Source organism: Phycodurus eques, chromosome 17 (genome assembly GCF_024500275.1).
Source record: "Phycodurus eques isolate BA_2022a chromosome 17, UOR_Pequ_1.1, whole genome shotgun sequence".
Taxonomy (NCBI): Eukaryota; Metazoa; Chordata; class Actinopteri; order Syngnathiformes; family Syngnathidae; genus Phycodurus; species Phycodurus eques.
In genome coordinates, this window is record NC_084541.1 from 17,001,058 (window position 1) to 17,024,185 (window position 23,128).

General features: G+C 40.9%; 1 protein-coding gene across 1 annotated transcript in view; it reads left to right on the forward strand.

Annotated features, from left to right (window-relative positions):
- The first annotated feature begins 5,018 nt into the window (after positions 1-5,018).
- tmem132e (transmembrane protein 132E) overlaps positions 5,019-23,128 on the forward strand; it is a 213,465-nt gene continuing 195,355 nt past the window's right edge. Inside the window, exon 1 of the mRNA XM_061702790.1 lies at positions 5,019-5,820. Within this exon, the coding sequence (XP_061558774.1) occupies positions 5,754-5,820 (67 nt within the window). The 5' untranslated portion in view covers positions 5,019-5,753. The remainder of the gene's footprint in view (positions 5,821-23,128) is intronic.

Sequence of the window (23,128 nt, forward strand, 5' to 3'; positions counted from 1 at the left end):
CATGTTTCACACAATAAAAAAGGAAAATGAAGAATAGTAACAATAATTCTTAAGTTGTTGCAGCTTAAAGTTGCATTAGGATGAATGGATGATGGGGAAGAAAATAGTATATTTAGCCAAGCAAGGTATATTTAATAAGGAGTTGTGCTTAAATCAGTCTCACTCAGCCAACAGCTATCAAAGAAGTCTACTGACACACGGGAAGGAAGCAAACATAAAGGGCGTGATGGGTCATATAGCAGGTATCCTAGCGCCTCACTGTTTCACAAACATAATAATGGACTGACGACATTGATAAGTCTCTCAACAATAATAATAAACATAAAATAAAATATATAACATTAGTACGGAATAGTAATTTTAGAAATAATAAATACAATGATAAAAAGAGTAAGGTACATATTTAGGCAGAAAAAGATGAGATAGATGAGATTGGAACACGAATGGATGTGCAGTGAACCCCCTTATATTTGCATTTTGGCATTCACAATTTCGCCTATTCACAGATTAGGTTTTTTTCTGGGGCGGGACACACCTATTTGCTTTGTTTAAATTCAGTTCAAAGCCATGTCTAACAGAAAAATTTTGCTTTGGCGCTATCTTGTGGCATCTTGGTTCCAAGCACCTCTAAAAGCTTTTGAGAGAAAAAAAAAGTGTCACCAGATGGCGGCAAAGCACTACTTTTGTCCAAATGAGACTCAACTCAATTCAACATAGTTTCTCGGCACCAAGATGCCACAATAGGGTGACAAAGCACTACTTTTTGGAAAATCACAATTCCCCAACTGCAAATATGCGGCTGGGGTTCACTGTAATATTGTGCCAATTTGGATGAAGGGTTGTAAAGAATGTACGGCGCGTCTGCAGCTGGCACACCTGCCAGGCGCACCTGCTCCGCATGGGAAATTCTTTGTGGCGTGTTTCACAGCAGCGCAGGTGGCGCAAGATGAACAGGCGCCGAAAGACAGGATCTTGACACGGGATCAAAGGGGAAGGTCAAATACGTGCCTGTTAACATAGCTGCGGAACGCCTTTAATTAGCGTTTATCGGCACTGTTCCACAAAAAGCATGCATCGCTGCATTTTTGGAGCAAATATTTACTTGAGTGAGAGTAAGAAAGTACTCAGTGAAAAAAACTACTAAAGAGTAAATGTTGAGTAACTTCTTTTTTTTAAAATGAAAGCATGTACGTCAAATAAAATAAAAAATAATAATATACGGGAGTCCACACACACCTGCCGCTATTTCAAATTTTAAGGGCCCAGAAACCAACAACACATGCATTGGGCCCTACAGAAACATTATTCACTTAAAACTCATTCACTGCCAGCCTTCCCAGTTAACATGGATATTTGACTTCTAAAGCCGTCAATGGCAGTGAATGTGTTTACAGAAGAGACTTATTGATATCGAGAGAGCGCGATTACAGCATGGCACCTATCCCCAAGAAGCATGTTTTACAGTGACTAATGACCGTAGAATATGGTTACTGTTGCCAGAGGCACTGCCAAAACAACAATAGAAACATCTGCAATTTACCACAAGTTGTTTCCTCAAGCTAGAACTGGGCTTAAATGTCCACGTTTAGGCAGACGCTAGACTACATCATAATCACCCTCTGCATGATAAAACTGTTGTCTCTTCGGAGTCTTTAAAGTCAAGATTCGTGCGGCTGTATTTGATTGGCCCGCGAAAGGCTTTCAAGTGCGGTCACGTGACTACCCTTGTGCCGTTTGATTGTGAAATCGGAGTCAAATGACACTAGTGATCACGTTGGATTGGCGCAAGGGCGCCCTATGCGGGAGTCTAAAAATAGATCGCACAAGCAATAAAGGATGAATAAAATAAATATCGGCATGTCGATCGGCATTGTAACGGAGTAAAAGTATCGATTCTTCTTAACATAAACGCTCAAGTAAAAGTACAAAGTACGGTGCATTCAAACCACTCGGACAAGTGCAGTTTATCCAAACTGTTGCTTGAGTAAATGTACGTCTGCCTTGAAACAACGGATATATGCACACAAAGGGTGCAGCAACACATGTTGACAGACACTATAACAATACTCACAGGCATATATTCTTTATCCTCTGCGAAGAACGATTAATGTGACTGCTGCTTACAGAGGAGTGACCGCCTCCTTGTATTTCCACATGTATTTAATCCGGTGAGTTGAATTGCGGAACAGCCGCCTATTAGCTACTATTTGAGGTAATTAATAATGTAATTCATCATTGGGATTCAAGGGCGTGTATATGAGGTGTGGCACTTATGCAACTGAATGTGACAAATTGGAAATGTAGCAGTTTATTTTTTCATCTGTAGAGTTTACCAGTCGTCCATTCTGGCCGAGGTATTTATTTTTTATTTTTCATAATTGTGACACCCCCCGTTCTTTTTTTCTCCAGGCATCTATCCGAGGTGCGGCTCTTATTAAGAGAAAGTGTTGGCGATTAGTTCGGGACTCTAACCACGGAGATTACGAAGCGACTATTAGAGGTAAGGCATTCAGTCGTAGTAGTAATTACCCACAAGGCCTTTGCCGCTGAGTTAAATCGCCTGTTAATTCCTTCACGCTCAAATGGAAAACAAATGATGTACGACAGCTGTTTATTAGTTTTTGGTTTTGTACTTTTCTGATGAAGCACGCTGTCACTTGGCAAGCACGCCACATGCAAGCGGCGAACAATTAAAAATCGAAACGACTTAAGCCGCGAGTTAATTTTGTGACTTCTGGGCAGCTCAGGCGGGAACACGACGCGCCGGTGAGTCGGAAATCAGACGGAGGAGAAGGAGAGAGCAACAGATGCAAAAAGGAAATGTTTTTTTTTTTTTTTATCACCTCGCACTGACGGAACAGCTGTTAATTCAATTTAATTCCATTTCAATTAATTTAGTTTAATTTGCGTTAATGCCTCAAAGACTGTGGATTTTAGGCAACAGTATTAGCTTGTCATTATCAAAAATGTTTTTTTAAAGATCTAGTAAGTTCATCAAATAAAGTTTGATATACAATCCCAATTCCAATGAAGTTGGGACGTTGTGTTAAACATAAATAAAAACAGAATACAATGATTTGCAAATCATCTTCAACCTATATTTAATTGAATACACTACAAAGACAAGATATTTAATGTTCAAACTGATCAACTTTACTTTGAAATATTTAAAGATATTTGTTTTGTTTGAAATATTTGAAGATATTTTTGTGAATTTCATTTGTTGCTTTGTCATCATTTTGTACACTTTGGTTCTTTATGAAAATTAATATCAATGACAAATTTGAACTCGTAGCGAACCAGACATGAAAGCATACGGTCAACGTCGGTTATTATACAGTGTATAGTATTTTTATAATACAACAATCACACAAACACCGTATCATCTCAAAAATGTGAACAACAATAAAAATTGACGGTTTAGGGTAACGTTATTTTCATTGTCAAAGTAATTTTTTCCCCCCCAAGAAAAAGTTTCAAACATTTGGATATTTGTGGGGCCATCAAATTCAGAATTGTCCTATGAAAAATCAGATTCTTAAGTTTCTTCTATCCAGGATAAGCGGTGTTGAAGACGGAGATTCGATGGATGGATGGATGGATGGATGGATGGATGGAGGTGGTAACATTCATAATTTCCTTTTTTGGGGGGGGGGGGGGATAAAATTCTGACTATTAAGTCTCGAAGGCAAACTGACAACCATTAAATTTAAGACTGAGCGTTTTAAGATGCACTTAACTTATTTTTACACATGTAAATGACAACTGAATAGCCATTAGCCTCACCGTTAACATCTGTAGTCTCAGTCGTTTGACTTCACATATCCGGGAATAAAGTAATTAACAACATGAATACTGCTGTAGTGCAATGCATCCATTAATAAAACCATTAGTGGCACTGAACCATTAAATCAATGCTCCTTTCATCAATAACGTCTCACCATGTTAATTCAATAAAGGACAATCAGACTCGCTGGCTCGTCCGCAGCACTTTCAAGATTAATTTTTTTTTCTTTATTTATTATAAATTTCTTTTGTGTGTGTGTGTCCTCAAATTCGTCAAGCCAAAGCTGGGCAATTTCGGAAACTGCACTTTCGGTTTATATAATAAAAGCACACCTCTCAATCAAGGACTGGCGGTGGCAATTCCGCTAAAATTCCAATTAATACATGTCGAAAATATTATTTGGCATTGCCAAACTAATGATTGGCATTGGTAATTAAATATTGGGAATGTTTTTTTTTTTTTTCAAATGATGTTACAGAAAAGAAACAACTTAATAGCATTATAAAGCAAATATGCTCATAAAAATAAACTTCATTATTCAGATTATGGGTTTCGTCCCCTAAAGCAATAGCTCTGTGAAAAAAATGCAAATCAATTATTATGTCATATAATTTTAAAAAGTACATTCTTATGTAGTCCAGCAAGCCAATTAAACAAACTAAACAAACCAATTACTCCTCATTATTCCTATGTCCTTTATGTATTAAAACCTTTGAGTCATTATATAAATTCTAAAAAACAATCGCGACTTCACCAATTTGCGATTTTTCTTTCTGGAACCTATCCTCCGTTATTCGCCCCAAAAATCTCTCATTTTAGCTGTTTTTTTTTTTTTTTTTTTTTTTGCTCAGACCAAAGCAATAAAATGATGAATTTGACTTGTGGCATGTGCCAAGGAACTAAGTTGAAGTGAATTGAAGAAGCTTCATTGAGACAGGCTGGTGCTTTGACTCCATCTTGTGGCACCTTAGTGTAAGTCCAGAGGCCATTGTATTCGTTAAAATAAAGAACATTAGTATTTGTATTGATTTTGTGAGCGTAAGTTATTATGCTTATTTGTAAAACAGCTGAAGACAAGGAGTTAAGAAAATATACATAAAAAAAAATACTTTCCTAAACTCGATTTTCTCGTTTTTATTTTGACAGCGCCAACCGGAACCCGGCGGTACAACAACATGGCGGACTTGACCACTGAAAGCAGCTTTCTTGTCAGTAAGGTGAGCACGTTCACTTTGAGAGCACTTCAATAGGCGGAACCGGTGAAGCCCCGGTCCTCTCCGTTATAACAGCCCGGTCAGACGACCAGCGGTCCGGGTGTCCACGAGTCAAAAGACCGCTCGAGTTAGTGGGACTCTCCGGTGACCGCGACGATGCTCCGCGCTGCCCGCATCCACAGCCCCAAAGTAAAACGGGTATAAGCGGAGAAAAAAAAAAAAAAAAAAAAAAACTCGCCGGACTTTCCTCGGTTCTTTTTTTTTTTCTTCTTCCCCCTGGACAACGAGCGACACCGAGCGAGCCAGAGACCCTCCGAGTCGGACGTGACCAGCCAACCGGGTTTGTTTTCCTCTAAGAAAGGCACTTCCAGCCCTTCGTCCTTCCTCGGAAGAAGCCCGGCAAGTGTGAGTGACAGCTCGGCCACGGCGGTGCGGATTCACCCTGGTGTTTCTTCACCCTCAAGGAACTCATTTTTTTGAAACATTTCTTACAATTTTTCAAATTGAATTAAGGACATTTTCAGCGCGGACGACGACATTGTCTGTGTGATTTATGATTTTTGGGGTGTCGCTTCGGAACTTCCAAAGGGGGGGCCGCGAACGCTCTCTTTTGGCCGGGAGAAGATCACATCGGCGGGGCTCCGGCTGGTGAAGCCCCCCACCCCCGGTCAGGGACCCATTAATCCATCCACCCACCTGGGAGAGATCCACTCATTCTAGGATTAAAACCTCCACCTGCTGGGAATTCTACCATGTCAGGTGCACGGGATTGCAGACGGACGCTCCTCATCTGTGTGGTGGTGGAGGCGCTTTCATGTGGTGAGTAGCCCCCCGTTGGGTGCCCCCCCCCCCTCCTCACTTCCTCCCAGTGGGGGATCACATTTGTGTTGCATAGAGGAGTGATAGTGCCAAATTTGTGCAACTGCAGAGGTAGCTGCTGCTGCTGCTCTGATTGGTCACTCTGGGAGATGGACATATTGCTGTAACACTTTTTTTTTTTTTTTTTTTTTGGGGGGAGGGGGGGGGACTTTTTGATGATGACACAAAGTGAATAGGGTGGACAAACATACACATCACAAATATAAACACCGGCCATGTCACAATTGTATTATTGTAAAACGATCCTTGTTTTTGATTTACTTGCTGTCTCTTGGTCCCTCTTATACAAGAGATAATCCAAGTAGTCAGTTCCACATACACTGGTGGATGCACAAAGATGATTTTTCAGTGTAATCCAGAAAAAGAAATCTTGAATCCTTATCCCAAGGCAGAAAAGAAGAGTGGTGTGGCTATTCGGCACGAGTTGAACTGCAGGGAGGGGACTAAGGCCTTGGATGAAGGTACGGTGGTAAGGTATGGTTATCAGGATAGGACTAGGTAAAAAATGTCAGTAAACGGGTATAAGTAAGCGGTATGGACAAGGGTATCAAGACTGGTATAGGTGCAACCATCCAACAATGAGTATTTCCATCTAACAGCACAGTAGTCTACGTAACGACCAAATACTCTACTCCAGGGGTGTCAAAAGTCATTTTTGTCACGGGCCACATCGTAGTTATGACTTCCCTCGGAGGGCCGTTATTACTGTGAACCCGTATGAAGGAATTATCACTTCATATAATTAGATATACACAACAAATTGATGAGCAACTAGTTGTGAACTCAGAAGCCTCTAAAAACATGTTTTCAACTACTACGTTTCAAAGCGGGATTGGAAACAAAAATGCTTGCAATATCTCAGCGTCATTACATTGGAACACCATTATCAATTTTTATTTGCTTTCGCGGCCCCCATAAAATGAGATGGCGGGCCGGATCTGGCACCCGGGCCACCAGTTTGAGTGCTGTACTCAAATAAAAGTCATTACATACCAGTGAGCTGCTTCTCTTTAGCACGAATAATTTCAGTTGTCCTCCTTGGTCTGTCTGTCTGTTTTTATTTTTTTTATTTTTTTATTTTTGAAAACTAATTGCTTGAATGCTGGACAGCATTTATGAGGCTGATTTGCTCTTTTATCCTGCACTTAACTGACAAGTCATGGCTACCAAAGCCATGTGACATAATTTGTCAATTCAAAACAGATCATTTTAAACCAACAATTTGTCATTTTAGACGCCATATAACAGAAGCATAGACATGGGTACCGAAATGTGGTATCAATATCGGTATCGGTCGGCGGTGTGGACATACTGCGGGTCTGTCTCGTCTCTTGTCATGTCCATCCTGTAAAAGATGGCATTCTCCCGCCTCTTTTCTGTGCCGCTGTTCTGTACGAACGGCGATATTTCTACTGAATCAACCTGCTGATTTTCCGCCTTCTGAGGTCGTGTCAGAGGTGATGAGTTGCGTTTTTTGGGAAGGAACTTTAAAGGTATGACGTTTCTCACTCAACATTCAATTCTCCCGCGGGCCCTGCTGTTTGAGCGAAGTAACTGGACCTTCGACTCCAGTAGAAAGACATGATTCCTTGGTGAAAACCCCAGACTTTGGCTGAGGCGCATATGTGTGACTATGTACAAAAATTGTAGACTTATAATTGGGTGCAGGTATGTGACGTTGACCATGGTACAATTACTGTATACCTCGACTCTGGCGCAGGGATTAGATTTAGACTCCAGCAGAGACATAATTCCTTGGTAAACCCTGTTCACTTGGACTCAGGCGCAGGGATGTGACTTTGACTCAGGTACAAAGACGGTACACTTGGATTCTGGCACAAGGATTGGACTGACTCCATCAGAGATGATCCCTCGGTAAACCCCGTTGCCTCGGAATCAGCTGCAGGGAAGTAACTTTGACTCGGGTACAAAGGTGGTACACGTCGACGCGGGACACGTTCCGATGGACGTTTTGCCCGACCGCAATACATTCATCAACGGGGGGAAGGGGAGGTTTACATGCCCGCCGAAAACCTTTTACTGATCTGTTTTAGCTGTTGTCGCAGAGAAAATCCTGTACATGTTTGTAGTGTTACTTCACAAAGACGCAGCACGGCATGGGCATTGCAGCTTTTTCAGTCGTTATCTTGAGGGCCAAGAATTCTTCCGACGGCTCGACTGCGATTGTAGCACCTGAGCCACAGCGGCTCCACTGCCTCGTTGCCTCTTCCCGTATAATTGGCTGCATAATGCAGTTTGCACTGTGTGTATCGGCTGCGCGGTGTGCTCCCATTCAGGCATGGCTTCACAATTGCCCCTCTGTCTTACTCATTTTCTTGCCTCAATTTCATTACCGCACAAAAGAAACTCCTACGTGCGCACAAAAAAAAAAAAAAAAAAAAACCAAAAAAATTATATGATCTCCTTGACGGCCTCACACACACACACACACACACACACGCACAAACGCGCATGCTGATCAGGCCACTGTGGTCAGCGTTGTTAGCGCCACCTTCCCTGGACAACCGCGCCGCCGCTGTCAGGAACAATCGCGATCAAGGGTTTGGCACGTGGCCAGCTGCCTCTGAGCTTCCGGGGATCCGCGCCTCAAAAGTTTGACACACACAAGTTAAAATTTACAATCCATTACGATGACAATATTTTTGTAGATAATAGGCCTTTGGCTTCCGCAAACTAGTCGAGACTTCCCACGGAAAGTTTCTGATTTGGAATATTACCAAAATTATCCTAGTTTAACTTCCCATGGAGATTTACCAGAAAAAATCAGGAAATTTACTGAAGCTTTTCCACCCATTTGCAACCGAATTCAAGTGTTTACTGTATATCACACGTAATGCTCTGTGACTACCAAGTTTGGTTAAGTCTCCACCTTGTCCACCATTTCGGGAAGTTGACACTGCTTTCATGTCGATCAGTGAAACTGGTGTCGGGGGCTACATTTTTTTTCCCCAAGGTGAGCTTCTGTGTGAGTTTTGGAGGAGGGGCCATTGGGAGAGACCAGTGATTTCTGACCTCCTGTCCACTGCTTACTGGGCCAGACATGAAATAAGGTCTGATTCCATTGGGCTAATTTGCAGTCTATCGTACATCAGTTCAGTGGCCTTGGAAGCTTGAGGTGTTCTCGATACCCTTCAATGCGACAACCGCTATTTGTTCTCTAGTTTTTGTATTGAATTCTAAAGAGATGTCTTTCATCAGAATTGAAAAGAAGCTTTTCTCAAGCACTTCGATTTAAGTGCGCTCCGCGAGATATCCAAGCTAAGGCCTCGGGAGTACTGCAAGGACAGCAGCCCTTTTCTGGGCCTGAGTCAATTGTTTCAGTTTTGAAGCATTATGCGATGATATGCCGTATTTTTGCCCAGAGCTAATGTTTTAGTCTATTCAATTTACCGGGTTGGATATACAGTAGCCTGCACGCCAAGTTCAACCTTCTGAAAAGAACTGATTCTCGAGAGCTGTGATTAAGCGCAGTAAATAAAGCATTCACTGTCGGTCTCAGACTCTTCAGTTGGTTTCTCGACGGCTCACGTTTTCGTTTTAGCGATCCAGTATAAGCTAATAAAGAACTTAACACTGTACATGCACCAAGGCTGTCAACTTCTTTGTCAGTCACCTCCGCTAGCTATTCTGTTGGTGTTTCAAACACGTATCAAAGTGGCCTTCAAAGATCCCGACTTGCCGCGAATGAACGCAAAAAACGTTTGTTGTACATTGCTGAGCGTATATACCGGTCATGGTGGATTCATATTCATATCCGACTTCCATCCATGTACGATCAAGGCCAAACTTGCTTAATAGGATCTATGATTGTGTGCGTTTTTTCATCCTTAGCACTGCCTTGATGCCGAGAGGTGGCAAAAGTACTCACACTGCGTAGTTAGAGGTAGCCTTGAAGTACCGTAAGACTGGTAAAAGTAGAAGTACCTATTCAACTCCTGCATTTTGAAAGTTAATCATACACAATACCCTTTTAAATAACTTGTCACAATGGAAAAACAAAAAACCTGCACACGAAATAGTTGACCTCTTTTAGTAACTTACATACAAATACATGACTTTGTGAACTGAGTAAAAAAACAAAACAAGCTAATTTAATTGATAGTAACACTTGAAAAATCCATCCTGTGTTTTTTTTCAGATTAGCCGGATCTTATTTGAACGCCAGAAGCTGTTTATTTTTTGTACGGGTTGCACAAGACGGCGCGCGTTCGCCACGAATCATTCTTGTAGCCGACAGCATCAAAAAAATTCTCGTCAATAAGGCCAGATGGGCTTCTCAGAATCTTTTGAGTCATCGTCCTTAATACGCCCTGGTTTATTTCCCCCATAGGTCGCTTCTGTCCCTATTTTCTTAATCAACCGATAGATTTCAACTGCGGATGACTTTACCTCTCTCTATTACCATCTTTTTTACGCGTGCTGTCAACGGTGGAGGTTGAAAAAGTAACAAACCTATTTTGAAGACGTGAAAATTACAGATATCTGTTTTCAAATATGGGGAATCAAAGTAAAAAAAAAAAAAAAAACGAATTCTGAAAACAAATACACAAGTACAGATACATGAACAATCTTTCACCATGGCATAGCCATATCCGCATATCCAAACCGTGCCATATCAGAGAAAAAAAAATCCCCCCCACAAAAGAATGCCGTCGTGGTGTTGTCCGCGCCTTATGACCACATATTCGTAACAGTTTGTACTTGACTAAAGTAGTTGTTACCTTGTTTTGATACGCACAATCACACAATCAGTAGTCCTTTCTCAAGACGAGTGACCCCTTCAAGGGCAAGTCATCTTTCCCATTTTTTTTTCTTCTGGGTTGTTACGCCGGTTTAATGGCCGTATGTCTAATTGCGCCGTTCCTGTGTCGCGACAAGGCCCATACATCAGCGCGTTAAATAAGTTATCACTCCTGGCACAAGTGTGTGGGAAAAGGTTAAACTGAAGGTGGCCCCCTTTTTAATTCCTCCAAGCGTACTGGTCGGAATACAAATTTGAACAGAGGCGACGCCGCTTGACATTTTCTCCACAAAGACGTCAGGAACGCACCCGAGCAGCCTTGCAATTTAGCTGTCTAGAACACCTGCTGCCTATCGGGGCTCATTCGGAATTAAGAATCTGAACTTCCTTACGGGAGTTTGTCTAAATCCAAGCCCAAAATGGCAGCTTCAAATGAACTCACTAGGCAATGTTTGTACAGTGGACGGCAGCTATTGGCGAGGGACCGCGAATCGCGGAAGTCAGCGAATAATTGACCCCCATTATACAAACAAAGCAAAAAAAAAAAGATAATTGTTTTTAACCCCCCGCCCCCCCCCAAAAAAAATCTTTAATAAGCATAGATAAACTGCCACTAAGCGTTCTTGGGGTTGGTTCCACCCCCCAAAAATAAAAGTAATAAATAAAATGTGAAAAAAAATTGGGGAAAATTTTTTAAAACAATTGGGATTATTATTATCATTTTTTTTTAAACAATTGAAAAACATATCTGCGGTTAGGGCGGGTGCGGGAGTAGGCATGGGCACACTGTACAGTGTAACCACAAACCTCAAACCTAGAATGGGGTAATAGAGGCGGAGGGGGGGGGGGGTCGTCTCATACAGCCGATTGTCCATTACATTACATTATTTTTATTTTGAGGCCATATGCAACCATATTACTGTACAGTACAAAATAAATGTTTTGTAGGTTTTTTTCGTGGTCTGAAACGCCCAGTACAGTACAAAGTTATTGGAAATAAATATTTAAAAAAAGCTTGAAAATGTTTGAAAGTTTAACATTTTATCCAAACTTACCATGCCGGCGTGCTCGGTCATCGTAACATTGTTGACGTACGCTACTCATCATAGGCGAGTCGCTTTCATGAGCTTTGAGGAGTTAGTGTGCTTCCTAGTTCCGAATCTGTTGCCAGAGGCGAACGGCTTGACAAAAAATATTGTTACTGTACCAAAAATAGCATGTTCCAGACTCCAGAGACTTGTTTTGCACTTTTTTTTTTGAGTTATCGCCGCAGCCATGCTGCTCTCTCTCCGCTCTATGTACAATTGTCAATAACTATAACCATTGTCACATGACCGCCACGTCAATCCCCCACATTCAACATGGCTGCCAGGTAGGCACCTCTTTTGTAATTAAGTATTAGTAATATTTAATTTTTATATTTAGTGTCTACCGTATACATTCCCGTGGTGGCCCAGTTGGTGTCGCAGCGCAAATCATGTAGCAGGAAATGACGGCACGGAAATGAGGCATTTTGCCGAGCAATTGGCAGAGCACGGTTGTAAAACGCTCACTAAATATATGATTTTGTGTTTCTGTAGCACAACATAGACATACAATAATTACTGTGTAAATGGAAACAATCATAAAAATTACCGCAAAGGAACAACATTTACCTCTTTTCGAGGTGCCATTGCCTGCCAGCAGCTGTGTGGGCGGTCACGTGTGCGACCCAGCACTCTTGTCGTTCTTACTGATCTGTTATTATCGCTTTTATTGATCCTTATCTCATTTCTTTTAACGTGTGTAAGTAAGTAACTCGCTAGTGACCCCGCGATGTTGTTTGCGAGAACTTTTATCCACTTGATTATAACGTGTCGTAGCGCTGCTGCCGCTTCACCACCTGTCATGACATGGAGAGGTTCTCCCTGCCTTGTCGCGACTTCCTTAATCTCCCTACGGACATTGATCGCCGGTGACATACAGCTGAGGTCCGAAGACGTGGCACGAAAAGAGTGATCGAAATGGGAAAAGAGGAAGAAGAGCAGGACGACAGGCGAAATTAAACTCTTAAATCAAGGTACCATTCTATTTTTTGACTCACAACATAACAGGAGGCTTCAGCGGAACAACAACCACCCGTTTTCCAGTATCTCTGGCGTTCGGAAAGAGATGACACGGATTGGTTTCAGTTGTGAGCCTTGTCGCTGAAAATTAAGAAAAAGATTCTGGAAAAATGTCACGCTTGAACCCTGGTACGAAAGAAAAAGTCTCTCCCCTGCAGCTATAACTAGCGCGCTAAATATATAGTTTCAAAAACAAACATGTCAGAAACCCTGTGCGGAATGAAAAGAATGAGAGGCTTATTTTGGCGAAGTTGTCGTATGTGCTAATGAGGGTGTTTTTTTCATGAGTATGGCGGGACGGAAAAACGTCGTTTCTTTTATTGGCCAGGCAAGGATGGACAAATCAACATAATACATGAGCCATGATTAAACCCGTAAAATTTATTGACTATTTTTCCATTTTATTTTGGATAAACTAATCATTTTTTTTAAATAACATTCATCATTTTGTAAAATGTATATGTATTTTTCTTTTTCTGATGTTTTTATTGTATTATTTGCAATACATTAACCAACCTATTATTTCATAAAAATCTTACTTTCAAAATTTTTGAATGTAAATTTTTTATTCTACTAATATTTTTTGCTTGAAAAAATTGCAAAAAACCAAAACAATTACTTCATATAATATTATTTTTTACAACTAAATTTGTTTATTTTTCTCACGTTTTATTTTTTTAATTACTCGCACTAAATTAACTAACCATTTATTACATGAAATAAATTAATATCAAATAAATAGAAAATGAATACATAGAATTTCATTAACTAAATTTAGGGGTGAAAAACGGCTTTATTAATCCAACAAATATTACAGGACTGTCCTCGATAATGTAAATGCTTGGTGAGCTGGATGAAAGCCACACCCCTAGTCGTCATGCTAACGAAACAAAAGGCATGAGACACGACCAACCCCTCAAAACAGGCTAATTGCAGCAAGGGATATTTTGACGAAACTGTGTGACAATCTGAAAAATAAAAAAAAAATGCACATCTCTTAAGTTTACGACTGATGACCCTCGAGTATCTGGAGGAAGTTTATCAGAGAAGGTTTACAGCACTGAAATTTATTTTTCTTTCCTGGAATGTAGGCTACTACCCACCTCCGCCAAAGAATAAAAACAGCAGTAAATGCCTAAAGCCAGCGTTAAGTAGGTGGGCAGATGCAAAGTATTTTTGCGCATAATGAGGCAGGCGACGCTGGAACATTGACGGCCTACAAACCTCAAAGCATCACGATCGGGAAGCAGCTAAAGCTATAATTAAATATCCATTTGCAAAAACTGTCGGTGCGCTCGGAGGCGTTCATTTTAAAGGTGATCGTTTAACCTCTTTTTGTGTCGTCCGGGAGGAAACAACTCGAACGTCGGGATGCAAGTAATTAGCGCAATGGCTATAGTATGGATAGCGCCGCGGCGCCGCGATTGCGCCGCTTTGAAACGTTCTGCTGCTGGAGTCAGGGGAGCTTTAATCCATATCGGCTGCGGGAAAGCTATGCTGCGCTTGACCTTAGCCCCTAAGACCTTAGTTAAAAAAAAAAAAAAAAAAAAAAAAAGGCGGGTTTTTCTTTGAAGTCAAATGCGTAAAGGCAGTGCTAAAAAAACAAAAACAAAAACATAACTCTCCACCATAATGACCAACGTTAAAATACATTAACATAGTAGGCCGTCAAAAACGAGGCAGAGGATGTATTCCTTAAAAATATATGAATTATTGTAAGCCACTGTAACATTAAACACAGTTTATTAATACTGAGCTTAAGTATAGGAAAATAAAAACAATACTTATAATACCATCACCTTAAGTGCACTTTGTGCTTGTATTATGTTGTGGGTATTGTTGTTTGAAAATGCAAACATTTTTTTTTATCCAAGTACTCGATTAATCGCTGGGATAATCGGTAGAATAGAATAGGTTCTAAAAATATTAGATCGCCGCAGCACTACTCGGGAATTCACCTATTCGCTGATTTAAATTTAAAAATTTTTTTCTTTGGAACATATCACACATTATTCAAAAAGGTCTCAAGGACCCATGCCCAAAATTGAACAGAAAGTTGGCCATTTTGACCCCCGACCACACGGCATTAGCACAATCGCTCCTATTGTGTCTAAAAGGACTGAAAGTGCCCTTTTCCGTCGTGAGTTTGATGCACGTATCCACCCGTTAACCTGCTGTCAGGACGCTTTTGTCGAGCGTGCCTTTAACATGACAGCGTTGAGCGCTTTGCTGACGTTTTGAGTGACTGGCCACTCCATGTTGTGCCCGTTTTCTGTACGGAGCCACATACTCACTTTGTCTTTGTTGTGTAGCACGGCGGGCAGTTGTGATTATGACACCCAAAGCTTTCACTCTATTGTTGTTGTTTTTTTTTTTTTTTTAATACTAGGAGAATTTTATGTTCTGGAAAATGTTTTTTTTCGTTTATGTAACCAGTGGTGTTTGATTCTACATTGTGTATTAAACTAGTATTGATGACGCCAGGATTGCTTGCTGAACAAGTCGGCACAAAACAAAATCCTCCTGTCAAAGGTGGCGATATAATATGCCCCGACACAAATTAAATGACACAGGGATGTATTAGAATACTTAATGCTTGTAAATAAAAACAAACAAAGTTGCTCCAGCTGTAATGGTGCTTACCTCGCTGATGGACGTCGACAGAAAAAGGGGAGAATTAAAGCTGCGCTCGCGCCAACCCAATTTAAGAACTTTTGATATTGGAGGCTGCATTAAAAGAACGCGTCAGGTGACATAGCATTAAACAGAGTTTGTGTAATTACAATACAAAAATATTGTATGATACATATTATTTCGAAAATTAGTGGAGATTCGAATCAACAGCGCCTCTGCTGGTTGCGCTCACATTTTTACGTTACATTTTTGTCGAAATTGCTGAAAAAAAGGGAAATGGATAAATTATTTCGTGTAGTGTGTGCACATCCCCTGGAATTACATTTCAAGTCTTGGTCGTATTGATTTTAACGCGCGGAAACAAAAGCCTCACAAATTAGGCCACCCAAAAAATCGACCACCGCTTATTCGCCTGACTTCCAGTGAGCGTGTTTTGTACAAAATGACAAAACCAGGCGCCCACCCATCTTTTTTTTTCTTCTTCTGGTCTTGCCATGTTTAATTCAAAGAGTCATTCTTGTTCTGCCGACAATAGGGAACTTTTTCAAAGCCTCACAGAAAACTGTGATGGGAAATGACACTTCATGGAAATTGAGTGTCGTTACCGATGATTGGGTACAATTCAACTCAGAATATCTTTCTGTCCACACGCAAGTTTTATTCCACTTGAGTAGGTCAATATGTCTCAACAAATCAAGGCGAGATTAGCTAGACTTTGTAATCAACATTTACTGGACTAACCATCTCTATCTAAAACACAACAAATAAACCCGATTCTCAACCTTAAACCTAACATCGTAACCGAAAGCTCTAAATGCCCTTGGTAGATAGGGCAGTAGATACTTTATTAATATTAGGCTTTACACAATCAGGATTTTTGGGGCCGATGACCGATCACCGATCAGCGAGTTTAAAAAATCGATAACCGATCACTGATCCGATCACAAGATGGAGCAATGTGTCTATTTAAATGACCTGTTCATTTACTGTATATACTTGTGTACTTAATTGCTCAAAAAATTATATTTACAATTAATAAGGTATCTTTGTTCATCTATTTATGCCGGTGAGGCATAGTGACAGACAGAACAAATGAATGGTCTTCTTTTAGATGGCAGGAAGTACATACAGTAATTAATGTATCCACTTTTTGTGACATTTTTGTTTGGTGGTGTGCCGTGAGATTTTTCAATTATAAAATATGTGCCATGGCTCCATAAAGGTTAGAAATCACTGCTCTAGTCAGATCGTGCATTCTAATCAGTCAGGTCAAACATACAACAATAATAATATATAAATATATAAATAATGGGCGCTAACTTACTGTAATTAAATTACTTTATTTTTAATTAAATTACTTCACCCACGCCAAACCTTTAGAGCATGATTCGACAGAACGGCGGTAAAGCCCAATGATCGTAAAAAACGGGATACGGTGGTATCTGAATACATGATTTTATTGCAGTAGTCTGGCATAGTGCAATCTTGAAAGAGCAAATTTGTCTTCTAGTCTGATCGGGCATTACGTGTTGTCTGTCCCACACCGGCGGCACGGTGGGTGACTGGTTAGAGCGTCAGCCTCACAGTTCTGAGGACCCCGGTTCAATCCCCGGCTCCGCCTGTGTGGAGTTTGCATGTTCTCCCCGTGCCTGCGTGGGTTTTCTCCTAGCACTCCGGTTTCCTCCCACATCCCAAAAACATGCATTAATTGAAGACTCTAAATTGCCCGTAGGTGTGACTGTGCGTGCGAATGGTTGTTTGTTTGTATGTGCCCTGCGATTGGCAGTCAACCAGTTCAGGGTGTAACCCGCCTCCTGCCCGATGATAGCTGGGATAGGCTCCAGCACGCCCGCGACCCTAGTGAGGAGAAGCGGCTCAGAAAATGGATGGATGGATGTCCCACACCGCCGACATGTTTTTTTTTTTTTTTAATATTGGCTGTCAGATATTTACAGGACTACGCCAAAAGACATGCGACAAGGCTAAAAATAAAACTAGCTTTGGGATTCAAATATACTGTGCGCGATGGCGACGCGGAGTAAATGTCTTTTGCGGATTGATCGGATCGGCGATTTATGACATTATGACATCGGCATAAAATGCTAATTATCGGCCGATACAGATAAGGCCGATAAAATCGGTGGAAAGTCTAATTAATATTGTAGGAAGTTCTACCCTAAAACTAATCCTTACCTCTAACCCTTAAATCTACATGTAAACTCAACATCTACCCAAAATAAAAGTAATCCAGTCGCATAGGGTCCTCTCATTAAATTTACAATCAGGTTCTGTGTGACAATAGGTGCACACTTGGGTGTTCTCCCGTCTCGATCTCGCTTTTTACTTTGTCCTGCGCAATGCTTTGCATGTTAATATGCCCCTTGTGGTGTTGTTGTTGTTGTTGTTATTTCTTTTTTTTTTCTCCCCAAAATAGAATTATGGATGGAACCGGCCGGGCACGGTGTCCTCACTTGTACACGGTTGTTGTTGAAAACAAATAATCTCTGGGATCAAAACAATCCCGCGGCTACACTTCAGGATGTGCATTCAAATGCTTTTGACTTTATGCCAAAGCAAGCCCTAATACGATGGTCATTTTGGCCATTCAGAAGCCTAGACCAAATTCATTACTGGAAAAGATGAAAAATGATAAAATTGACCTAAAACAGTGTTGTTTTTGTTTTGGGTACATGCTGGTTCTGCCAACAGTCCATTGATTTCAGGATATCATCCAAACTGTGTCAAACGGAAATTCGTCTTGAAATCATTAATGCTGATGAATGAAATTCCCAATCGGAATCTGCTCACCCATTTTTAAAGAATTTTGTTATCAATCCATGAGAATGCAGGTGCGTCATAAAATGGCTATGGGCAGGTTTGTAAATATTATTTGGTCCGCTTGTTCTGCTGTAATACGAGTACAATTTTCTGTCCTGACTTGGCTCAGAGCTACGGTTTTACCACTCGTTGCGCGGTCTATGAAAATGTCCTTTCTCTTACCCTGGAGCCCGTTTGAATCGATTCTTTTTATTAGGCTGCATTGGCTTTGAGAGAAAAGGAATCCCGGCGTGTTGTAATAGCCTACCTCGCTGACATTTGTCATCTTTTTAAACACAGGTCTCTGAAAGAGGATTTAAATCACTGCTAGCGTTTCTATAGTTCTTCATTTGTATCCACATCTTTTGGGTAATTTACACAAGCGTTTTAATACACATTTTCTGGTCTTAACCATCTTTAATGAATGCATAGATTACAATAAATAACTCTAAGCACAAAGCCAATAACTCTTGAACCAGAACCTAACCCGTAAAACTGAAGCGAAAACCCTATCCCTGACCCCGTAGGTAGGTAGGTAGGTTGGTTCTATCGAAAATTCTACCCTAAACCCTAACCCTAGCCCTAGCCCCAAACTCAACACGAACCCTAAAACCATAGCATTAAACCCTAACCCCTAGGTAGGTAAATGGGTACTCTGCTGATCCCGTGGGAAATTCTACCCTAAACCTAACCCTCAATCTAACCTGAATCCTAATCCTAAACCTTATTCTTAACCCTATACCTTACCCTAATGCTAAACCTGACCATAACCCTTACTTCCCTTCCCTAACCGTGCCTGCGCCTGGTCTTCCCCCAGCGAGTGACCCGATTTATGAGCGTTTAGTTTTTCGGGATGTGAACCGTCGGTTGCCTTAACGTCCGCTAGCTGAATGCTAACACATAATGGGAAACGCCTTTGACGGGCTAATAAAAGTCATCTGCATGGCGGTGTTACTTTAAGCAACAGATGTTTGAACGCAAATGGTGGAGCAACTCATATAGACAGACAATATAACAATCCTTACATGAATATATTTGTTATCCTTTGTGAAAAATGACTAAGAAGGAGCAACACAATGTTCATTGAATTGTATTTCAAATGTGGCATAAACTGTTTCATTCTTTACATTCCATTTAATGGTGTCATTAGTGTATGTTTTTATCAAAACTAAAATGACAGAGTGGCATTTTTCTTATTAAAAACATTTTGTTTGAATTCTGTCACAGATTAATGGAATTTTTATTCATTTCAAAAGAAAAAGATGATTTGACGTTTGAGTTGCGACTCTGGGCACGGAATGAATTTAACGCTTATCTCAAGGCACCACTATTTTGTGCAGCTTCACTTCCCATGAAAATATACCTGAAACTTTCTGCACATTTTCCAGAAATATTCCACCCATTGGCAACCCTGTAGCGTTACTAACACGACATTGGATTCAGCGGTTTCAAAATATGAGCCGTTAGGGCATCACCTTTCGAGATTTGGATTAGAAGTGGCACTCTGTGAATATGAAAAGCCTCAAATTGCCTGCCTCGCTCCACCCAAATTGCACGTCTCGAGGTTCATTACCCGCACGTTTTGGCCTCCAGATATTCCAGTGCTAATTTGACAAGTTTATATATTTGTTCAACTGTGTGACCTCCAACAGGCAACGAGCATCTTGAAACGGCTCCAGCCGAGGGTTTGTTTGAGAAGGCCGGTGCGCAGATGGGAACATTTGTTTTGGAGAGCGCAAATCTCAGCTTCCGGCCAAGTAATCACAGAGTCACTGCTATTGATTAAAACCCTATCAAACTCCCGCAAATAGATTATAGTTTCTTTTCAGCCTTGGGAAAGGGAAGTCTTATTTCTCCTTTCGAGTAGCGCGCCGCTGCGTTCTGTGTTCTCCGCGTGATTAATTGCGGAGAATAAGTCCAGTGTTGAAATTTGCATAAAGTGGCAAAATGAATGGGACAGCGTGGCTGATGACGAGAGCTAGCCGACTAGCCGGCCGGTGACCTAGCTAGACAGAAAGGAGGCGGTGGCTTGGATGTTTTCTCAGAAATGTAGCTACCTTCTTACACCCCCCCCCCCCAACCAACCAACACACGAAAATGACTGTAATTCCCGCACGAATGGAAAAACAGATTGCTTCAATCCTGACTCATTTGGGCTCGGAATGAAATTGTTCCACATTCCTTTGTACCCCGGTGATCATACCGCTTTTGAATGCTGAGCGTAAGAAGGCTTATAATGATGAATTAGTCATAGAGATCTCCGGGGACACACGTTAGGGTGCTTTGGTGGTGGTGGTGGTGGGGCTGGGGGTTTGGCCTAAATGCGCGACGTTTCATCGTCAACTTCATTAGTCTAATTCCGGAAATGTGTTTGCAGTTTACTTTAAATTGGACTGAATTTCCAAGTAAAAAGGATAACTATATTCCAAAAGGCTCCAAACGAAACTTGAGGGCGGGTTTGTTTGAATATTAATTACCATCAGTAGCAAAGCTAAAGGTCCTGCGCAATCTGTTGCCATGGTCTACAAACACCAAGAACGTTTTTGTTTATTGACACTTGTTACTCGGCCAAGACTGGCATGCCGCCCCCCAGAAAAGAGCTGGCTTAATATATCAACATTTGGCAAAATGCCCGAAAAAGCCCAAACTGATTGACTTAAGAGCATCTTGTTGCATTGAAAGTGTCCGTTAGAACTCATGGGATGCGGAATTGAGGCTTAACCACCCATTTTTTTGCCATCTCAACATCACTGGCGTTACGATTCGTCGTCGCCCTTGTCAAAATATTTTAATTAAATCGTCATCTCGCCAAGAACCCGCTTTCCCATGGATGAGGGAGCAAGACTCCCTAAGGCGCTCCGTAGGGCAATCAATACAAACATCGTCTCCGAAGTATTCCCTAATTTAATCACTTTGCTTTTCCAAACGATGTTATCAAATATGGGGGGAACATGGTGCAAATTTCTGCGCAGTACGAGGGCACTCATCAAAACACTCCATCATCTGTTCCACCCACTCTCCCACTCTAGAACGGCTGCCAAAGTGCGGGGTAATACAGCTGACCGATGATGGGGCGCATCATTGCCATAATTAGTTATTAACACCAGATGTCCGCTCCAAAACTCTGATGTGGTTAGCATTATGTCAAATGGCTCATCGCTGGGTGAAAAAGACTTTGATGACAAATACAGCATCAGTGTAGGGAAGATGAGAAAAACAAGTGGTGGAAAAATTCTGGTTAATTTCAATGGGGAGTTAAGATGGAGAATTTGGGAAATAAAGTGAATCCCCGCAGCATTTGCAATTATTTTTGCGCACTCTTGTGGCATCTTGGTAGCTGAGGAGCTTCATTTAGTCAGGCCATAGCCTTGTCTAATAGAAAAACATGTTTTATCTATTGGTATTTACAAACCTTTTTTGGGGAGATGTCAATTACTCGCAGGAAATGCAATATTCCAAATAAAAAAAAATTCCATGGGAATTTTAGCAATTAATGGGAATTAACTGGGGATTGTGGGTCATTTATCGGAAAGGTATCATATTGGCGGAACACGTGCAGTAAATTTACAGCAAGTTTCCAGGAAATTTCCATTGGAAACATATTCCAAATGGTCAGTTTTCCATGGGAAATACCTGGAAATCTATGAGAAATAACTGGGAAGTGAGGTTCATTTCATGGAAAGGTATCACGTTCAAGCATACATAAAAATTAAAATAAAAATGTTTTGTCATAAGCAGACAATGCGAACCAGATCTCCTTGCCCACATGCGAGGGGATAACAAAGTAGAAAACTTTATGCGAGCCAAAACTTAAGGTATGCGCAAGCTTCGGACACACCGCCACTCAATTGAAGTTAAAAAAAACAAACAAACAGCGCAATTAAGGTACTGTAATGCCCTCGCATGGGGGCAATTAGATCTATCGACTTTGCATGGATGCTAGTGACAAAAATTTTTTTTTTATATTTATGTATGAATGTGATACATTTCCATTAAATTACCATAAATAAAAAATAGTGTTAAAATTACATCAAGTCCCTTTAACCTGATGGCTGTGATAATCAATTAGTCCATTGTTAATTTTTTTTTTTATTTTTAAAAAGGGTAAAAAAAACATTTCAAAGGTATCTGTGAAAGATGCAGTATTTTTAGCCTTGTAAAAATGACATTTCTAAAAACAACCAGTCGAGAAATTGATTAAGAATTTAAATTTGGAATATTTCCAAAATTCCCCATCTTAACTTTCCACAGATATTTACTGATAATTTTCTACCCATTTGCAACCATATCAGAACAAGAGGAGGAAGAAGAATCGCTTAAAATCGGAAATGGTATTTTTGTTAAAAAAAATGAACGATTTTGTTTTAAGGCCCTATCAGCTAACTTTAATGTAAATCAGCGAATTGACAGGAATTGAATAGCCGGTTGGAAACGACGTCATCCTGCCGCCTATAAATATCCCCAATGAAACGTGGCGTTGTCGTGCCAAAGCCGCACCGTTTAATAAATCAAAGTTAGAGCGCCCTCCCGGGAACTCTTTCCTTCCGCGTGATGACTACGAGGGCAAAGCATCCCATGACCGAGATTGAGGTTGGGTAAGAATCGACCCCATCTGACGTTTCCCCGCCCTGTTTGTCGAACGCATGTCGCATTTCCAAATTGTGTCTGATTGGCCTCAGGGGGGGCGGTTGTCGCAGCATATGCTCGTACATCATGCATCTTTCATGCTGATGATTGCGGGTGAAGGGGCAGTCTGCAGGAGCGTGAGCAATGCCGCAAATGTTCTTCTCTCCCCCTTTTGCCCACCTTCATTTACATTTTTTTCCATATTTTTTGCATAGTTTTCAACAGTGAGGGCAAAAATTACATAAAGGCCTTAGATGTGGTATACCTCCAGTTTACGGATGGCTATGATAATTCATTAGTTGAT